This window comes from Sceloporus occidentalis, unplaced genomic scaffold (assembly GCF_023333645.1).
Source record: "Sceloporus occidentalis isolate IW3139 unplaced genomic scaffold, rSceOcc1.0.p SCAF_5, whole genome shotgun sequence".
Classification (NCBI taxonomy): domain Eukaryota; kingdom Metazoa; phylum Chordata; class Lepidosauria; order Squamata; family Phrynosomatidae; genus Sceloporus; species Sceloporus occidentalis.
This window is the reverse complement of record NW_028316985.1, coordinates 7,166,893-7,186,871: the sequence shown is the minus strand read 5'-3', so window position 1 is coordinate 7,186,871 and position 19,979 is coordinate 7,166,893. Positions and strand designations below refer to the sequence as shown.

At 42.4% G+C, this 19,979-nt stretch overlaps 2 protein-coding genes across 4 annotated transcripts in view; one reads left to right on the top strand and one right to left on the bottom strand.

The window, feature by feature from the left end:
• Nucleotides 1-1,632: 1,632 nt before the first annotated feature.
• On the bottom strand, nt 1,633-15,086 carry CGGBP1 (CGG triplet repeat binding protein 1). Of its 2 annotated transcripts, XM_089527475.1 has the most exons (4): nt 15,022-15,086; nt 12,110-12,210; nt 7,024-7,558; nt 1,633-5,439 (listed from the first exon to the last, which is right to left on the bottom strand). In XM_089527475.1, exons 2-3 carry the CDS (start codon nt 12,187-12,189, stop codon nt 7,045-7,047), a joined length of 594 nt encoding a protein of 197 aa, XP_089383601.1. In that variant the 5' UTR covers nt 12,190-12,210; nt 15,022-15,086; the 3' UTR covers nt 1,633-5,439; nt 7,024-7,044. The 2 variants fall into 2 exon arrangements, with proteins under 2 accessions (XP_089383601.1, XP_089383602.1); XM_089527476.1 differs by lacking the exon at nt 12,110-12,210 and having other exon boundaries at nt 15,022-15,083.
• Nucleotides 15,087-15,743: 657 nt separating this feature from the next.
• ZNF654 (zinc finger protein 654) overlaps nt 15,744-19,979 on the top strand; it is a 29,792-nt gene continuing 25,556 nt past the window's right edge. Inside the window, exon 1 of one of the 2 annotated variants that reach the window (XM_089527474.1) lies at nt 15,744-15,876. In XM_089527474.1, the coding sequence (XP_089383600.1) occupies nt 15,853-15,876 (24 nt within the window). In that variant the 5' untranslated portion in view covers nt 15,744-15,852. Of the gene's footprint in view, nt 15,877-16,079; nt 16,252-19,979 lie in introns of those variants that run through there. The other variant, XM_089527473.1, reaches the window with a different exon arrangement.

The window sequence follows — 19,979 nt, the reverse complement described above, 5'->3', positions numbered from 1 at the left end:
TGAAGCTCCAAAGTCAGAGACTACAGGTGCTATACTCATAATAGAAGTTATGTAAACTGATGTTACAGAAGCAGTCTTTTGTGAACATTGAAGATGGGGAATAGCTGCAAATGGCTAATAAGATCTGAGAGATGGCAGCAGTGACAGGACTGTACTCATGAACAGTGTCACACTTTTCTCCCTATGGAGACTGAACTGATAGGTTCTTAGGCTTAACTCTGTCTCCCTTTTAATCTTTTCTTTTTCCTTTTAAACATTGCTAGAATAGTGCTGTTTAGGGCTTTCTGCTGCATTTTAATCTGAGTGCTGTCGAGATTGCCACTCTGAATTGTTCTCACTTGATGAAATATTCCTCATGGTTGATTTCAAAAACTGTTCATGCTTCTCAACAACTGAAGAACTGAGGCGGGATACAGACCGCTAGTTTGGGGCAGGCTACAGCTGCCCCTTTGCGCAATGTATTGGAGCCAGGGCAGCCGCAGCCCAAACGCCCCAATACGGCGCTTTTTGGGACCAGGGAGGAGCGGCAAAATGCTGCTCTTCCCTGGTCTCGAAAAGGCGTGTCCTTGGGTTTCATGCCCCAGGACACCCTGGGAGCCGCAGCCAGGGGAGAAAGGGGCCGCTTGGCCCCTTTCCCCCTGGCACTGTTCCCGCAATAAACTAGTTGCCGCAGAAACGAGGTGCCCTCTGGGAAGGAGCTCCGTTTCGGAGCTCTTTCCTGCGCCATGGTTAGGCTGCCACAAGCGGCCTGACGCAGCACCAGGACGTAACGGCTGTGCCGTTTGGAGCGATGCAGCCGTTATGTCAAAGTGGCAGCGCTCATGTAGACAGGGCGCCGCCATTTTGACGTACTGAGTACGTCCTAGGGTTAGGGAGCGTCTGAAAAGGACACTCCCAGTCAACCCTAGCACATACTCAGTACGTGCTTCAAGGCCAGTCTGTGCAGGGCCTGAGTTATTTTTATTTTCTGTTTTATTTTCTTGCTCTATATGCATACTTGCAGATATTGGAGTGGTTTGGGGGGCCAACTTGCCCTTCATCTTTTCTTCTTTTCTAATTGTAAGCATGACTCCTTTATGTCTTCATTCAGCTCTGGAACCTTTCATTTTTCTCTTTAATAAATCACCCACAGTTGATGCCATACTTTTCTACATTTTAACCCCAATCTATTTAGTAAGGGAAATCAAAATACAATTTTAGAGAGGAAGAGACAAAGAAAACCTCAGCTACTTAGCAAGGCAGGAGGATTATATGAGTGTGAGACAGAGGAGGCAACAGATGAAACGATTAAGAACTATGGACTTCTTAATCAGATGTATGTACAGTGCTGTGTAAATTTACAGCGCTTTATAAATAAGTTAATAATAATAATGACACAAGGGAATAGTCCACTGGTTATGGAGTACACCTTCAAGTCATCCTGAGAATAAGGAAGCAAGATAATAGTTACAACCATTAAGTTACATAGGGAAGCAATGCAACTGGGTATTAAAAAACTATCTGCACAAAGTAGCAAAACAAACAGGAATTAAGAGAATAATCACAACTATCTTTTTACATGGTATACTATCTATTATTTATCTTTTACAAATTGCAATATGACACTTTACTTCAAAATAGTCCTTGTTTTAAAATGTTTTATTTTGTGAAGTTAACACGTAACTTTTAAAAAATGAAGACAACGAATACCCAACATGCATAAGCCAAAAAAGAAAAGAAAAAAGAATCCTAGCAGCAAATTCAAAGATGAATAGTAAAAAGAGAGAGAGCGAGATTATCCATACAATGTGCATCTATAAATAAATGGTAATCATTAGCACATTATATTCCTTATTTCACTTAGTAAAAAAGGGGTTACAAAGTAGACACAAAATCAGTTTAAGTGCTTTCCTATCTAATTTTGCATGGTTACAACTGACTAAACTTTAAAAGATGCTTTTGAAGTTGGAAAATTTGGAATACTCTTAAGAACATTTACAAATCAGCAAAACCCAATTGGCTTGCTTTTATAGATTGGCTTGGCTGAATCACACAGTTTCAATCCACAATAATGATAAAGGTGAATATCTGAATTTTACCAGTTTATAAAGACTGAGGACCCTTTCACATTCCTCAGTTATAGCACTATGATTCCACTTTAACTGCCTTGGCTCCATCTTATGGAATCTTGTGGTTTATAATTTGGTGAGGCACTACAGCTCTCCAACTGAGAATTCTAAATATGCCTTTCTAAACAGCAAATCCCAGGACTTCATAGGACACAAGCCAGGCGGTTAAAAGTGGAACGGTAGTGCTGTAACTGTGGAGTGTAAAAATACCTTGAGGTTTAGAAATTAAGTGAAAACTCTTTTAAAAGGTAATTTGGTAGGTGTGTTTTACCAAATATGAAAGACAACCCCCCAAACAGCAACACACTGGATTGTATGCAGCCTGAAGTCATGGGCATTCATTCATTTACCTAGGAGTAAGTCTACTTGAACTCCAAGCAGACATGCATAGGACTGATCTGGCTTAATTGAATCAAGTTCAGTCCCTCTGATTTCTATGGGAACCAACTATAACTGACTTAATCTGGATTCAACCATTTACTATTAGTACCACTTCTTAATCCCTCACCTTTAATAATCTGGATGGTCTGAATGACATGTCAACATCTAAAACTAGAAGTATGTTCTGAAGTTCTAACATGATGCCCCGCTCTCTCCCTCACACACACACATACACAAACACACTCAATTTTAGCATTAAGAAAGCTTTAAAAGATTTCTACCTCACAAAGAAGAGGTCTTCTGTTCACTGCAGCGAATTAAATAATGGTGGTAACTTTTAGGAGTCAGCTCTTTACCTGTTAAATGCATCTGTACAGCTCAATTTTGTTCATCTTACTTGGAAGCAAGTTCCAAAAAATTCAACACAACTTGCTTTCAAGTATACACACAGAGGAACTTTGCCTTAGTCTATTATACAGCCAAATTATAATATGTAATCACTCAGAGTTAGCTGTAAAACATGAATAATCTGCAAAATACTACCTTGGCTGAGCAGCCACTAGTTATTTCTGTGCTAATTTTACATGTGAATGACAAGAAAATAATTAAGTACATGAAGTCAACACTATCTACTCCAAAACTCAAAAGAAATTTGACTTTCAGTGACAATTTGCTTTTGTACAGTCCAAATGGTAATTATTTAAAAGTATAAACTGATTTGCTTCTTAGCATGATTCACCCACTTTACCACATTCAGTGGTAAAACTGTCCAGCTCCCTCTCCTCCAAGCAGCATACTTGCACATGTTCTTTTGCTGTTGATGTCTGCCTTCAAGACATTTCTAACTTACAGTGACCCTATCATGGGATTTTCTTGGCACATTTGTTCAGAGGTGGTTTACCATTGCCTTCCCCTGAGGCTGACAGCCGGTGAGTTTTCATATTTATGGTGTAATGCGCCAAGTGATAAACTGTTACCTTGGTGCTGTAATGTGTAGCTTTCAGATGCACAGCGAGACACATGAAACTACTACTCTGCACATAAACTGGAAGTGTGAAAAATAAATGTGCACCCACATGCCCTCTGCAAGCATGTTTTTCTGTGTGAGTCTGCCCTACCAGCAGAAGTGGAGGACCAGCACAAAAAAAAACAAAACAAAAAAACACCACCCTTGAAACATAGCACATGTACTTCCCATTACCTCACACGCAAAACATCATACAGAACAAACTATCAGTGAGAAAGATAGGAAATACACATGTATTGATGGCAGTGCATTACATCATGGTCTCTTATTTTAACTAATACAAACAAATTAGTAGATAAGCAAAAATAACTATAAAAAATGAACAATAGGAACTACTCACTTGCTCTACCAATTCTTCTCAAGTGAGATAGACTGCTGAGTAATGTTATATTTTAATATAAGGTAAAATCTTTTTTAAAAAGCCCAAAGCACAGGTACTTTTAGATTATACCATTTTTCAATAGAAAACAGGCCACAATTGAAAAACTAATTTATTATACTGAACTTTCTTCTTAATAAGTAAAAGGTGCTAAACTAATTTTGCCTTAGAAGTGATTATTAAGGCCATGATATTTTGTCTAAGTATGTTCAGCCAAAGAAAAATAACATTATATTTGTTTCAGGCTAAAGGTGAAAAAGAGCAATATTTAGTTTGGAACATTCAGAATAGTTTGTAAGGAATGCAGTGATATAAGGACAAAAAGAAAAGGGAAAGGCAGACTGAAAGAGAAGGGAAGATGGAGATGCCAGTCCTACAGTAACTAGACACAGCTGGACTAACGTCAACAGGATTTAGTCAAAACTTCAACAAGTCTATTATAAATATCACTAAATCTGGATTCAACTTGTAGAACCGATGTTACCCATATTTTCCCATTTTCAATATGACAACTAAAGCATACCAAAAGTTATTGGTTGGCATCCTACTGAGCAGTCACAAATGCATGAAACAGACTTACACATTTGTAACTGTACAGTATTCATGTTTACAACCACAGTACTACTGCCACATTACAAATTTACCCCCACAATATCTACCATAACAATCAGCAGCTGCATCAAACAACAGAGGTCTGCTCTACTTGCAGAAGAATGTGTCCAGCCCCGTCCTCTTAATCTGTGGCATGAAAATCAGAAATAGGACCCGTCACAACTCTTCATCACACTGCAGATCGCTGGTGGAAATGTCATCCTGGTATACACCAATCGTCAGCAGAACAGGAGTCTGTTGCTCAGTGCTGGCTTTTAGGGCAGATTTATGGAACTGGGTTATAAGATGATACATACTTATGTACGTCTATGTTGCAGGATTTTGGCTTTATTTTTTAAAAAGACTATTAGGCTTTAGGTCCTGGACTGCATTCACCAATGCCAACACTTGCTAATAAAAACTCTATGGGTCTTTTGAACTTGGAAGGCTTGCCCTTTCCTTAAAGGGCTCCTTCTTTATTCTGCTCCATCTCTAATTTTAGTACAAAGAGAGATGGTGATATTTCCCATACTCCCAGCCCCATTCACCATTTATTTGGGCACTTTAAAAAAACAGCAGTTTAAAGCTATGTTTCTGCTTTTGAAATTGCATTAGGAAAAAATAAAGTATCAAGAGTGTAGTCTAGGCAAATATCCAAAGTTGAGTATTTAAAATAAACATAAAAATAGGAAAGACAAGAATATTCTGCACAGCTCTTTGTGGATGCATTAAGAATATTTCAATCAGGCATGACAACTTCCCAAGAATACTGCATTGCCTGGAAAGAATGTCAAGGAAAAATAAAACAATGTATATAAAAGCAAAAGGAACCAGTAACTCTGCTTCTCTTTAGGAAATCATACTATAAAGGCCCGGACTGAGCAAACTTCAAAAACATTCCATATTCACATGGATAAAAAGTCCAGTTACTTGAGCCAGCTTTCAAGTTGACCCTAGGCAGAAATAGAAACAAATTGTTAGACAAGACCAAAAGCACGCCATAGAACACAGAACAAACATTGTTTGTAAAAACAATCCCATTTATAGGCTGCTGACTGTGCAACTTTCCTTTCAAAGGCCTGCAAATTTTCTTTGAGCTAATATAGCAGGAATGGGTAATTTTCTGAAACCAGTGAATTCTGTAACACCCTTGCTTTCCCTTCCATGCAGACCACACTGCTGCTGCTGCCAAACTTCAGTGGTAATTGCAGTGACTGTAAGCAACAGAAGCACCTTCCTATACTAAAAAGCCCAGAGACACATTCCCTACAGAATCTCTTGCCCTAATGGAAGAGAAGGGGGAAGTGGAGTTTTCTTCTGTGCAGCTGCTGAAGTTCAGTGTTATTCTTGTACCTGCTGTTAACCATCACTGGGTGTGGGAGGGGGCACTAAAAACGGTTGTGGGAACACATTAAGCCTATATGAGTTTTCCACCTTTGGACTCTACAGTCTAATGGACCACTGGATGTGGAATGGGGGCCAATCCCCCTCCCCCCACAAGGTGCACCCTCTACCAACCCTTCCCCTTGCTACTGCAGAGGACAATAGATGTATTTCCATTGCAGATCTTCTCAAAACATTTTATAGCGCATCTTCTTCCCACAACGGGATTCAAGGTCGGTTAAAATGTTGACAGGAACAAGGTCTTTCTCATCCCACTGCTATTTTGAGAGTAGCTGCAGATGAGAATCAGATGTAGGCACTCTGCTTTCACTGGGTTATGCATCTGCATTCTTGAAACCTCTGCTAGATATGCTAGAAGTTGTGCATCTACGTGCCACTTAAACACAAAAACAAACCAGCAGTCAGAAAGACAGAATCAAATAGAAGGTGGGGCACAGTGAATGATCTGAACTAGAAATTTGCTATCTAAATTATCCAAGCATTTTATTTAATTTATACTCCGGTCTTCCTTCCAAAATAGGTAAAATTGGGCCTACAAGATTATAGAGTGGTGTCCCTAAATTAGATCAGGAGCTGACTTTCAGCTACACTGGAAAATAATATCATAAGAGAATTTATTGAGATTTCAAGGCTCTGCTAACTCTGGGAGCTGTAGTCCACAATCCTACCTTTTTAAAAACCCTGACCTGTTTATCATGAAGTAGAGTTGAACACCAGAATACAGAATCATACATTTATGCTGAGGATATGGAAATACCATGGATTTTATGTGTATATATTTATGACTAAAGCCAGGAATTAAGGTTGTTTGGTGTCACTATGTTCAGTTTGTTCATCTGCATGTACCTAGTAATACTGTAGAAGAAGGAATAAGAATTTTTCTATACTGTTCATTTAGCACTGGACTGAACAAATTCAGCAATAAGGCACTTTTCTGACACCCCTCCAACCACAGCAGCTCACTATTTTAGAATCAATTTCCTGTAACACCAGAATTACCAACTGTTTGTTATACACCATTGCATTCTGCAACGGATTGTCATTTTACAATACAAAAACCACAACTTAACATTGCAAGTGAATTAATATAAAGATAAACCACACCACTGTTATGCAATTGTAATACTCCACACCTAAAAGCCAAGGACTACCCCTCAGTGGTCTTCAGATTTGATCAGCTGATTTGTATATCCATCAGGCAAGTAGACTTTCCTTAGCTGATCTGCCTTGGGTATGGAGTTCCCGTTCTTCACATGACGAGACAGGAAAGCTCGTACAGCTGGATGATCGGCCTTTTCAAGAGGAATGCTGGCTTCCAGAAACATTTTTACAAAGTCCTGGACAACATTGGGTTTCTCTATTTGGGCTGCACTGTTGCACTGCAGAGAGGCAGTCAGAGTCCTTGGTTTCTTCCTGACAGTTTGCTCTTCAAACTCCCCCTTACGCTTGGTATGAGTTTTGGATTTGAGATGATCGTTGATCGCAGACTTGCGGACATGATTCAGGACCACATTGCAGAAAGTGCAATACAGCTTCCCCCCATCTTCATACAGTTCGCTGCCAAACTCAGTGACGCGATCCTGAGGAGTCACATACAAAGCAGTTTTGGAACGGCTCCGAGAGGGAGGGGGCTTCACATCAAATCGATCCATTGTTGTCTTCAGTAAACTGATTTTTTTTTGGGGGGGGGGGAAGGTAAGAAAAATGTATTAGATTTATGTTGAAGCTGTGCAGTCCCAAAATGTAACAGGAAATGATAGGTTTTGTATGAAGCGTTTAATGCATCATTCTAAAAATATATATCCCATAATGCTATTTTTCAGTTTTACCAGAAAGTATGGATTTTGGGGGGGGGGGGGGGGGAGATATTCTTTCTTTCAGAGTTTTTTCCCCTAAGCCTTCACATTTCTACTCTCAAAATCTACCCACAATTTGCACAAACTACCTTTGAGTCTTTTCCCCATCTTGGCCTTTATTTGATATCCTGTAATAAATGAGGAGAAAAACATCTAATATTATAGTCTGAATCAGGGGTTCCCAACCTGTGCTCCGAGGAGACCCTAGGGCTCTGTGTGCACTTCCCAGGTGCTCCAAGGCCACTCCAAGAAAACGAAAGAAATAAAAATTGAATGAAATTAAAGAATAAGAATATATTTTTATATATGCTCCTAGATACCATTAACTTGTAAGACACAGAGTGGGCCACTTAGAGGCTCCTCCATAGAAATAAGGGCTCCATGAGTCAAAAAGCCTAGGAACCCCAGGTCTGAATGATCAAGATAGAAAACTAATGTTTTCAACAATGGTTATTCAGCAGTTTATTGAAATATGATAAAAAACTACGTATTGGAAGGATGGAATGAAATAACATTATTAGTTGTAAGCCTAGATGCAAAGAATAACTAAAGCCAACCAAACAAGCAACCATTAAAACACACAGAAGATCCATGAGAGCTCAACAGATAAAGTAAAAACTCTTTGAATAGTAAAAGATGACCCCCAGTGGCCTATTCTGAGTCTGGCATTAGCAGCAAAACAAATCCTACCTGTTATCCATTTGCAAATAGCATTTACAAATATTGATTTGAAAATCATATTTAGAAAGCAAAGAAATTAAGATTTTTCAGAAGGTGAATGTCTACTTTGGCCTTTGGTTCATTCACCCGGCACCTAACCCACATTCAGTCCATAATTGCTCCCTTCTCCAGTTTCTCTAGTAGCATGAGCTGGTTAACTGCAAAACCTTCAACACTGGACACAGCCATCAGGGAAAGTCAACTGTATACAGTGGGCCCTTAGCATCTGCTGGGGTTTGCTTCCAGCCCCCCCCCCCCCCCCAATGGATATCAAAATCCATGGATGCTCCCACTAAATACAATGGCATAGCAAAACCAAGGTTTGTTTTTTTTTTTTGAATTTATCTATTTTTAAAATATTTTCAAGTCATGGATGCTTGAAGCTGTGGAGAAAAAATATGTGGATACAGATGGGCAATTGAAGATCCTGAAACAAATTTCCGATTATTACTACAGTAAATCCTTGTCTAGTCATTTGTAGGTCAAGATGTACTCTGACTTCCAGCATATTCTTCCAAGTCTGAATCATAGGCCATGTATTCAAAGTGTCAGGCCACTTTCTTCTTCTACCAACATGATTTTACTTATGAAGTGGATGGACTATTCCAGTGCATAATGCTATGGGTCCCAATGCACACAATTCCTCACCCTTGAAGAAATGGCTGTACTGTGCACTGATATGACCCCTCAAGGAAGGAAGGAAGGAAATGTGATGCCAATCTTGCTTTACCCTTGAGGATCATATCACTCCATATGCTGTACTAGAGGCTCTCTCAACCTCCAGAACTGCAAGTGGACATCAATTTGAACTCCATTGTGTGAGAAAGTGGGACAGAACTCCTTGAAATAAAATAAATAAATCGTATATGGCACCCACTTGATAGCATCACTAGTGTAATGGGGAAGTGCAGGGTGGCATTACCGTTGAAGTTTAAATCTCTATAGATAGGACAATTCTCTAATGAACAAGTACAGCATTATGCCAGTGTTTAAAAAGTGACAGAGCAGAAGTGACTTGATCTAAGTCATAAGGGAGGCTGCAGACATCCAGCTGCTCTTAATGATCTCTCGCAAACACTCCGAGATAACAAGAGTACATAGCAAATCACCCCAATGAATTGCTTATCTGTGCCTGTAATGTGGCTACTCTATCACTTAATACAGAGTAGCTATCCCCAAGGCACATAAACTTGCTTTCATGACTGCACTGATAGCAGAGATTTATTACACCTCTTTCAATGTATGTATATAGGCAAAGTGGGAATTTTAATCTGCGTTAAAACTATTTTATTGCCCTGGTTGTATTGATCTTGAGAGTGTGACATTATATAACTCACATTTGCAAAATAATAGATCAGAACAGCAGAGTCAAATATATTAAGAGAATGATCCTGACATTAGTGTCATCATTTTTATCCTGCAGGTCTTGTGTTTTAATATCTGCCCTTGAACCCAAAAGAAGAAGTCACTTAACCTTTGTTTCATCCCCATTTTCCTTTCTCAAGGGATGCTTTTTCAGATTTAGTGCATAGTGCACTACACACAAAATCAGGGAAGACATGGCCTGAAGGAAAAGACTGGTGGGAAATCCATACTCCTAGTATGGCTCCTAATATTTGTGAGAGGCTTAGCAATGAGAGAAGTCTTCAAACAGTGCTCGCAAATACATTCTGTGGCTAACCTTGCAGCTGAGAGCAACAGAGTAAATGGGAATTATGACTGGTGAGCAGATTTATTTTATGTGCCTATAAAACCATCAAGATTCTCTGATGATCCTTAGCTTGGCTCTTATGTTTTTCTGTAGCATGGGTCTGTCACAAGAAGCTCTGTTTGTCTTCTTTTGCAGTGCTATCTACAGTAACTGGGTAAAAATCATGTGAAACTAGGCCTTCTTAATGACAACAGCATTATGGATCAGTGTGGTCTAAGGCAGATCAAAATCCATTGTATGTGACAGTGATTTGCACAAGATGAGCAAAGGTTTCCAAACAGCCAAGATTTAACAATAAACAAAACAAAAAAACCCAACCATTTTGTTCATCTTTAGGAGGAGACTGAACTCAATAAATGTTTTGTAAAAACAGGGATAGATTTTCATGTTGAAAGGATTTCTGCAAAAGTTCCTGTTCCAGTACTAAAAATAGAGATATGTCTGAGAGAGAAAGATATGTCTGAGAGTCTCTAAGTGTGTTCATAAATGTGCAAAGAAGAAGAGCACAGGCCTGGCTTATACTCACATATTTGCAACATCCTCCACATATAGAGGAGGCTTTCCCTGTTAAATCACTCCCCATGTACAGAAGTTGACAAAAACAAATGGGAAAGGTCAAGATTGTCCCCACCCCCTCCTTATGTGTTCATTCTACCCTGATATGATGCTTGAGTAAGTCTATGTATCACATGTCTGTATTTTTAAAGTAGATTGTGGATACAAGTAAGAATTTTATAATAAGTAACTGATTTTCATAGTCTGTTTGTAACAACAATAATATGCGTTGGCAGGAATGCATTTCTGAGATCTCCCTACATCAGAGGGTTGGACTAATGTTTTTTTCTGATGTGACTCAGAGCGATCATGTGAACTTTGAATGACTGCATCTGGGGGATTTGTTTAACACAGTTGAACCTCCACATTTGCAGCTTTTTCTTTTGTGGATTTGATTATTTGTGATTTTGATTAATACGTGCTTTCTAAGAATCTCTAGGTCCTCCAGCTCAAATCTCCTAGAGTTGTGGAGGAGAACCTAGAGGTCCATACAGAAAACACCTCTCTAGGCATTTATAGGTCCTCCCAGCACAGTTCTATGATCAACTTCTGGCAGATGATGATCAGAGAATTGTACTGGAAGACCTGGAGATTCCCAGAGAAGTGTTCACTCAGGTAAAAAGAAGAGTGTGAAGTTGAATGCTTTCAAGGCTTGCATCCATAGTTTTTTGTGGTTTTTTTGGGCGAAGTGGCCATGTTCTGGAAGAGTTTATTCCTCATGCTTCGCCAGCATCTGTGGCTGGCATCTTCAGAGATCTTCTCTGCAGATGTCAGCCACAGATGCTGGTGAAACGTCAGAATAAACTCTTCCAAAATATGGCCACATAACACGAAAATTCCACAAAAAGCTATAAAAATTGTGTTTTTTTATTTGTGGTTTTCCCACATTTATGTGGGTCCTTCACTCCTAATCCCAGTGAATGTGGATGGACCACTGTAAATTAAAAAGTTCACAAAAAGTTCATAGATTCAACTTTTCCTTCTTTGTATCAAATCTTGTTGTCACTGACCTACATAATGAAAGGGTAGATGAAAAGAACAGACTTTTCCCTCTTGTACTAAACACAACACAGTCCACACGATTTCTGTCTTCTTTACTAAAAAGCTTTTTTTAAAGGTAGAATCTGGGCCAAATGATGTCTTTGCTGTGTACCTAGTAAGAAACTCTAAAACTGCAGTAGTACTCAGTCAACTTGACATAAGAAGCCTTCAATAAAGCTTTGTGTTCTGAGCAAAACAACAGTGTCCCACAATAGAGCCCTGAACACCCATTGCCCACATACCCTCCCTTGCCAAATCCACCAGTCAGGCATGGCTCCAGGGGAATGACGGGGAGGGGGGAAGCACAGAAACCCCGCAGGAAGAACTTTCTAGTACCTGTTACACTCCATCCAGGACTCCATGGGTATGATGGAAAAAAGCTCAGAAATCCCACAGGAACCACCTTCAGTACCCATTACAGGCAAAACATCTGCATTCTGTAAAAGAATTTGGAGAGGGTAGGTATTTGGGAAGTGGGCATTCAAGAGTCTTTCGTAGAATACAGATGTGGCCGGAACAAGTTTGAGGACATGGTTTCTGTAGAATTTGTGTTTGTTCCCATCCTTACCCTAGAGTCCTGCATAACTGGGGAATCTGAGGTTGGGTTATGTGGGCAATGCATGTTCTGGGCTCCTTTGTGGAGTGCAGCTGATGTGCTTAGAATGGGCTCTAGAATACAGTTCCTGGGAAATTTTTGTGGCTTGTTACAGCATCCTCACCTTGCTTTCTGTGTTTGGTGGAAGGGGTTTAGCTGGAAGCTGGCCTTTTATTCTGTTTCTGATCCTTTTTTTGGGCGGGGGGCATTAAATAATTCATCAAAGTATAACTTTCAATGTGTTTTAAGTCTAAAATGGTGTTTACAAGTGTGTCTAAACCATGAAAGCAGACAGAGTAGAACTTTTGTATTTGGTGAATACATGCTTTGGAAAAGATGGGTAATGGACAGTGTTGCCAACAAGCCTCAAAGATATTCTCCGGAATGTTTTACTAAAATCCAAAATCCCAGGAATTCCCCAATATTTACTGGAATATTTGGTCAAAATCGCCGGAAAGAAATTAATTAAATTCCCCGGATTTTGGGGCATTCCCCCAAAATTGGCAACGCTGGTAATGGGCAAATGCTAGGCCATTTTTGAGAGGAAGCAATGGCATCAAATCTTATTTAGGCAGGCCTTTGAATTTTAACTATGGAGTCCCAGTGTGTGGAGTGGTGTGCTTTGTCTGTGTGGGTACACACAGAATCTGTTTTTAATGTATTTTAAGTATTTATAGCATTTTAGCTGTTTTAATCATGTTTTAAATAATACTGACGTTATTTAATGCCGTTTAATTCCTATGACTCTGTAGACCAGGAGCGAAACCTGGCTCGGCTACATAAACCCACTGGGTGATCCTTGGCAAGTCACACTCTCTCAGCCACAGAAGATGACAGTGGCAAACCCCTTCTGAAGAAACCTGGCAAGAAAATCCCATGACAGATTCACCATAGAGTCGCCATAAGTCAGAAATGACTTGAAGGTACACAGCAACAATGTGCCTTCAAATCACCCATTGATTTATGGTGCCACAGGAATTTCACTGGGTTTTCTTAGACAAGGTGTACTGAAATATATACCAGGTTGCCCCAGCACCTGGTATTCACTGGTGCTCTCCCATCCAAGGCTGACCTTACTTAGCTCCCAAGAAACAAGCTGAGGGCACACAACAACAAAAGTAATGCTTTACTTAGGTTTTAAAAATATATATTATTAGCTGCCTTGGATCCTTGGTACTGATTTACTTACAGGGTGACCAAATGACCGCCTTTTCCAGGACACATCCTACATTTCAACCTTCTGTCCAGGAGGAATTCCAAAACAGCCTCCATTTTGAGCACTGACTAAGAAGCATGAGTTTACCTTTATATAAGTGGGGTTTTAAAGTTTATTTTGGTAAATATACTCCATTTTCCCTTGCAATGTCCTACATTTCGCAGTGGTCAGAGGACATCTGGTCACCCTGCTGGGCTACTGCTATTCTTGTGTGTGCCTCTGCCATCCTCTGAGGCTGAGAGAGTGTGACTTGCCCAGGGTGGTCAGGTGGGTTTCCATGGCCGAGCCCGGATTCGAACCCCGGTCTCCAGAGTCACTGTCCAACGCTCAAGCCACTACATCACACCGGCTCCACTCCACCGCAAGTCTCTGAATTAAAACTTTATACGTTTTTTGGTAACTGTTTTTAAATTTTGTTAGAATTTGAAGACACTAGCTGTGTGAATATTAGAGTATAGAGAGCATAGAGAGAGATCTTGCAGCACCTCTGAGACTAACTGAAGTTCAGTTCAAAGAATCATAGAGTTGGAAGAGACCCCAAAGGCCATCCAGCCCAAACCATTTCCGCCATGCAGGAAGTCACAATCAAAGCACTGCTGAATGCCTCTGTTTAAAGACCTCCAAATGCAGTTAGTATCCAAGGTGCTGCAACATTTAAACTTTGCTGTTATGGAAGCCGCCTTGGGCCCAGTCCTGGGAGAAAGGTGGCATAGAAATAAAGAGATATGATTATCATTCTCAGAAGCAGTCAGCGCTCTAGTTCCCTATTGTCTCACAATGGAGATTTTACTACATCTTTTATCTGGTTTTACGGTTTTGTATTTTAACTGCATGACTTAATTCTGTATAGTTTTATATATTGGCAATTTTAGATTGTATGCTATATATATATATATAAAACATATTTTATTATATAATATAACGTAATCTATATAAGGTTATATGCTGTTTTGAGGATGCCTATCAAGCGCCGTGTAAAATTCATGGTGCTAAATAAGTATGTACTTTATAATAAAGATAAAATGAATATAAATAACCTTCAGTTATTATTGTTGTTGTTAATAATAATAATAATAATAATATCCTGCCCTTTCACTAAAACTGGGCCTCAGGGCTGCTTCCATGACAAAAAGTAACTAAAGTAAACAAGTAAACAAACAAACAAACAACCCTCCTCCTGCTGCTGCCCTCCCTTGCCATGATGTCTCCAGCCCCCATATTATTATTATTATTATTATCATCCTAAGTAAACAAGTAAACAAACAAACAACCCTGCTCCTCCTCCTCCTCCTCCTCCGCATGCCCTCCCTTCCCTTGCCATCTTGCCCCAGTCCTCCTTCCCGGCCCACCTCCAGCCTCCCTAGGAATCAAAAGGGCGGGAAGGGCCTCCTCCTCATCGCCTCCTAACCGTTCCCCGGCCTCCTCCTCCCGACTTACTGCTCCTCCTGACAGGGCCAGGCTCCGTCCCCGCGAAGGCCCCGCCGCCTCCGCCTCCTCGCCCCGCTCCACCTTCGCCCCTTCCTTCCAGCCCCCGACAGACTCCGTGAGGGGCAGCTCGCTTCCTCTCAATCTGGCTAGACGCGAGAGGCGGAGCGTCGCCCTTGGCAACATCGCCGCCAATCGGAGCGTCAGCGGCGGCGAGCAAGCCAATGAGAACGGAGGAAAAAAACAAGGCCGCTCTGGTTGGCTGGTAATAATCAGAGTGATGGGGCTCTCCGCCACTCACGAGGCAAGGAGGACGGAAGTAGACTCTATGAGGGGGTGCTTGTTTCCTCTCACTCTGGCCAGATGCAAAAGGCGGGGCGTCGCCCTTGGCAACACCAGCGCCAATCAGAGAGTTAGAGGCGGCGAGAAAGCCAATGAGAATGAAGGAAAAAATGAGGTCGCTCTGGTTGGCTGGGAATAAGCAGAGTGACAGGGCTCTACACCACTCATGAGGCAGGAAGGACGAAAGTCGACGCTGTAGGGGTGCTTGTTTCCTTTCACTCTGGCCAGACCTGAGAGGCGGGGCGTAGCCCTTGGCAACGCCTCCGCCAATCAGAGCATCAGCGGCGGGGAGACTGCCAATGAGAACAGAGGACAAGAAAAGGCCGCTCTGGTTGGCTGGTTGTAATGTGAGTGATGGGGCTGTTCACCACTCATGAGGCAGGAAGGACGGAAGCCGCTGCGACGTCCCAGCCCGCACGCAACCGGGAGGCGGAGATGTTTACTTTGAAGGATGAAATGGGGGCCCAATGGCCAAAAGCGGAGGCGGGGCTTTAGAGATCGATGCCACCGCCGACCAATCAAAAAGTAAGCTTGAAACTTCGGGGCAGGCGCAGCGGGAGGTTCTGCCCAATCAGAGGCCGGAGGTATCTAGGCAGGAAGGCGCTCCGCATCCGAGGTTGACAGGCCGGCGTTTGAGTGACACGGCGGCCGTCCAACGGGGAGGCAGCTCGGGGGCGGTGCCGGAACTGAGGGCTGTCTCCGGAGGGGCGGGCCATCCGGCGGAGAGGGGGCGCTGGGGCTCGGTACGCGCAGGGCGTCCGGAGCAGCATGGCGGAAGACGAGAGCGACCAGGAGTCGGAGCGGCTGGGCGAGGAGCTCGAGGCCTTGGCCGGGCCCGCCTTCCCCGCCGGCTTCTCCGCCTCCCTCAGCAGCCAGTACTACTGCTACCGCTTCTGCCAGGTGAGACCCGGCCGCCCGCCCGCCCCGCCTCCCGGGAAGGAGACCGGGTCAACGCTCTCAGTGCCCCAGAGAGTCCCAGGCCGAGGCCTCGGAGGACGACAGCGCTCTGGCCCCGCTTTAACTGCTGGGATTTGCAGTCGGAAGAGGGCCCTTTAGGCCTGGCTGAGCCGCAAGCCCCAGGAGGCCGCTGGAGGCAGCCCCAGCTCAGGCCCGTCCCACACTCTCTCTGCCACGGCGCTGTTATCCCACTTCGGCTGCCTATGGCAGGAGTCACCTGGGGCCTCTCTGGGCCACAAGCCCCAGGATGCCACGGCAGGAGGCAGCTGCAGGGGCTGCCTTTTGGCCCTTCAGAGGCTGCGCAGACCCTTGGGCCCCGGGGGACCCAGCTTCGGATCCTGGCCCAGCCATGAAACCCTCCGGGTGACTTTGGGAGAGTCACCGTCTCTCAGCCTCAGAGGGAGGCAAAGGCAAGCCCTGGGAATGAATCTTGGCAGGGAAACCCTGTGAGAGGGTGGCCTTAGGGTTCTTGTAAGAAGGAGGCAACTGGGAGGCACAGAAACAGTTTCATTGCCCCCAAAACTTGGCATCCGAGAAGCATAGAATCCTAGAGTTGGAAGAGACCCAAATAAGGGCCCTGATCCAATCCAACCCCTTCTTCTGCCATGCAGGAACTCCCAGTCAAAGCCTCTCATTGACAGATGGCCATCCAGCCTCTGCTTAAAGACCTCTAAGGAGGGAGACTCCACCACAGTCTCCGAGGAAGGAGTGTCTTCCACTGTCGAACAGCCCTTACTCTCAGGAAGGTCCTCCTAATGCTGAGGTGGAATCTCTTTTCCTTCATCTTGCATCCATTGCTCCATTGTGTCCTGTTCTCTGGAGCAGCAGAAAACAAGCTTCTTCCCTCCTCAATATGACATCCCTTCAAGTATTTAAACAGGACTATCATATCACCTCTTAACCTTCTCTTCTCCAGGCTAAACACCTCCAAGGAGGGAGACTCCACTACACTCCGAGGAAGGAGTGTCTTCCACTGTCAGACAGCCCTTACTGTCAGGAAGGTCCTCCTAATGCTGAGCTGGAATCTCTTTCCCTGGAGCTTGCATCCATTGCTCCATTGGGTCCTGTTCTCTGGAGCAGCAGAAAACAAGCTTGCTCCCTCTTTAATATGACATCCCTTCAAGTATTTAAACAGGACTATCATATCACCTCTTAACCGTCTCTTCTCCAGGCAAAATATCCCCAGCTCCCTAAGTCGTTCCTCAAAGGGTTTCATGGTTTCCAGACCTTTCACCATTTTAGTTGCCCTCCTTTGGACACATGGCTCCAGTTTCTCAATGTCCTTTTTAAATTGTGGTGCCCAGAACTGGACACAGTATTCCAGGTGGGGCCTGACCAGAGCAGAATATAGTGGCACTATTACTTCATCTTTTTATTTGGTTCAAGTGGCTGAGCCTAACTGTGACCCATTGGTTTCCCATCCACCTTGAATCTTCTCCTTGTCACTAATGATGAGTCTTAGTTTCCTTGGTGTTGTTGCCATCTTGGAGTGAGAGAGGAAAGGGATCTATCTTCTACTCATCGCCCCACATACGGCCTTTTCAGACAACACAAATATAGCACTATGTGTTCACTTTAACTGATTGAGGCTCAGTGTGGTAACTGGCCTGTGATAATGAATTAGTGTCCATGATCTGAGCCCTGCCTTGTTTCTGCTAATAGAGCTGCTATTTGGGAACCTGGCCTGGACTGTTCTCTGGGAAGGTTGATTTGTTGATGAGTTGAAGGCTGTATGTTTGTGTGACTGGCCTTAATTTATTAACAAGCTACCATTGGTCCTAAATATTTAGCACTTCCATGCATATTCCTTTCTGCCAAATATCATGGGCTGTCTCTTATGACACTTAAAAGTAGCCCTGGTCATGTTTGAAAATAAGTTTCATGATAATCAGTGAAACATTTCCAAGCTAAACATGTGTCTGCGTTTCAAAAAAGGAGACTTATCTTAAAAATAATTGTCTACTGCAAAGAATGAAGCGTATACCAGCTAGAAACATGTTGCTTTCCTTGCATTTTGATTTCTAAACTGCGTTTTAATGAATTACCTAATAAATGTGATATGCTGATATTTACGAAGATAACAAGTTGTGGATTACATTCTCATTTCTTTGTGTACTCACTTCCCTTGCTTAATTATCACAGAAGGGATAACATTGCCAGTCTGCCTTACAGACCTGAAAAAGGGGGTGCAGATATAATATACAAAAAGCAGTCTAAAGTTGTTATTGGTCCAAAACACACTGCAGAAATAATCCAGATTGAGACCGCTTTAACTGCTCTGGCTCAATGCTAAGGAATCCTGAGAACTGTAGTTTTGTGGGACATCTAGCCTCCTCCGTCAGAGAGCTCTGGTGCCACAATAAACTACAAATCCCAGGATTCCCTAGCACTGAGCCAGGGCAGTTAAAGCGGTCTCAGACTGGATTATTTCTGCAGTCAGTTTTGGACCAATGAAACTTGTAAGTCTTGTGGCTACATAGGTTACATTTTTGTCCTTTTTCATCATTGACAGGATTACAATTCAAAGTCAATATTCAGTGTAAAATTAGGATTTCAGTTTCTTTTAAAAGGCAATGTTTTGTGATCATTGAATTGCACTTCAGTATTCCTGTAAGTCCAATAAATTATTTGGATGGTAATTGTGCTCATTTACCTAGAAGTAAGCACCATTAAAATAAATTGGACTGACTTCTGGGGATAGAAATGGTTTTGCATTGTTTTGTGTACTCTTTCATATGATTTTAACAAAAACAATGCAATAACTTTACCTGGACTGTTCCTTGCATATTGCTGGTACAGGCGAATTGTAATTTATGTTGTCTCCCCCCATTTCAAATTTCTGAAACCAGAGCAGGGAAGATGAAAATGGAAGGATGGTCAAGTACAGGAGGAATGTGAAAGGTTGGATCAGCAACAAAAAGCAAGAGAAAAAGGGACATGGATGGAAGTAAGGAGAGCAATAGCTACAGGGTGAGTCTTAGAGGAATGAGCAGAAAGTGGGGCAGAAGAAATGAATGCAGAGTTGCTGCAGCGAGACTGGAGAGGAAAAGAGGAGACAGAGGAGAGACAGAAGTTGAGGAGGAGATACTGAGGAGGAGATAGAGGGAAACAGTGTCAAAGAAAAGAAAGAGTGATGCTGAGGGGGAAGAGGGGCAGCAGGACATGAAGGTGGGAGCAAGAGCCCAAGAGAAGATAGAGGGGGCCTTATTTGATGGCAGCATCAACTCCAGTGGTTCCCTATGGAATTGGTTCCTCCCTTTTATGTCTGGATCACTTTAGATTTCAAATCCAGGAATGCAGCCCTGACATAAACTGAGATTCGCCTGTATGTTAAATTCAAGATATAGCTCTGTTAGTCTGTGGAGTCAATGCGTAGTAGAAGGATCTTGTAGCACCTTTGAGACTAACCAAAGAAAGAAGTGGGCAGCATGAACTTTCATAGACTTAAGTCTCTGTACATACTGTATATTAAATGTTTTAATTGTTTGCAGTCCTGTACAGGAATACCATAGGTCTATTGAACACAGTTGGGTTCATGTCATACATTGCAGAGATAATCCAGTTTCTGACCATGTTAACTGCCCTGGCTCAGTGCTAGAAAATCCTGGGAGCTGTAGTTTATTGTGGCACCAGAACTCTCTGAAACAGAGAAGGCTAAATGTCTCACAAAA

Excerpts from the sequence above, each read along its gene's own strand:
- CGGBP1 (XM_089527475.1), bottom strand. The coding sequence starts at position 12,189 with ATGGGTACTGAAGGTGGTTCCTGTGGGATTTCTGAGCTTTTTTCCATC. Across the intron at positions 7,559-12,109 it reads TCCTGGATGGAGTGTAACAG|TTTACTGAAGACAACAATGG; the intron begins GTACTAGAAAGT and ends AAAAAAAATCAG.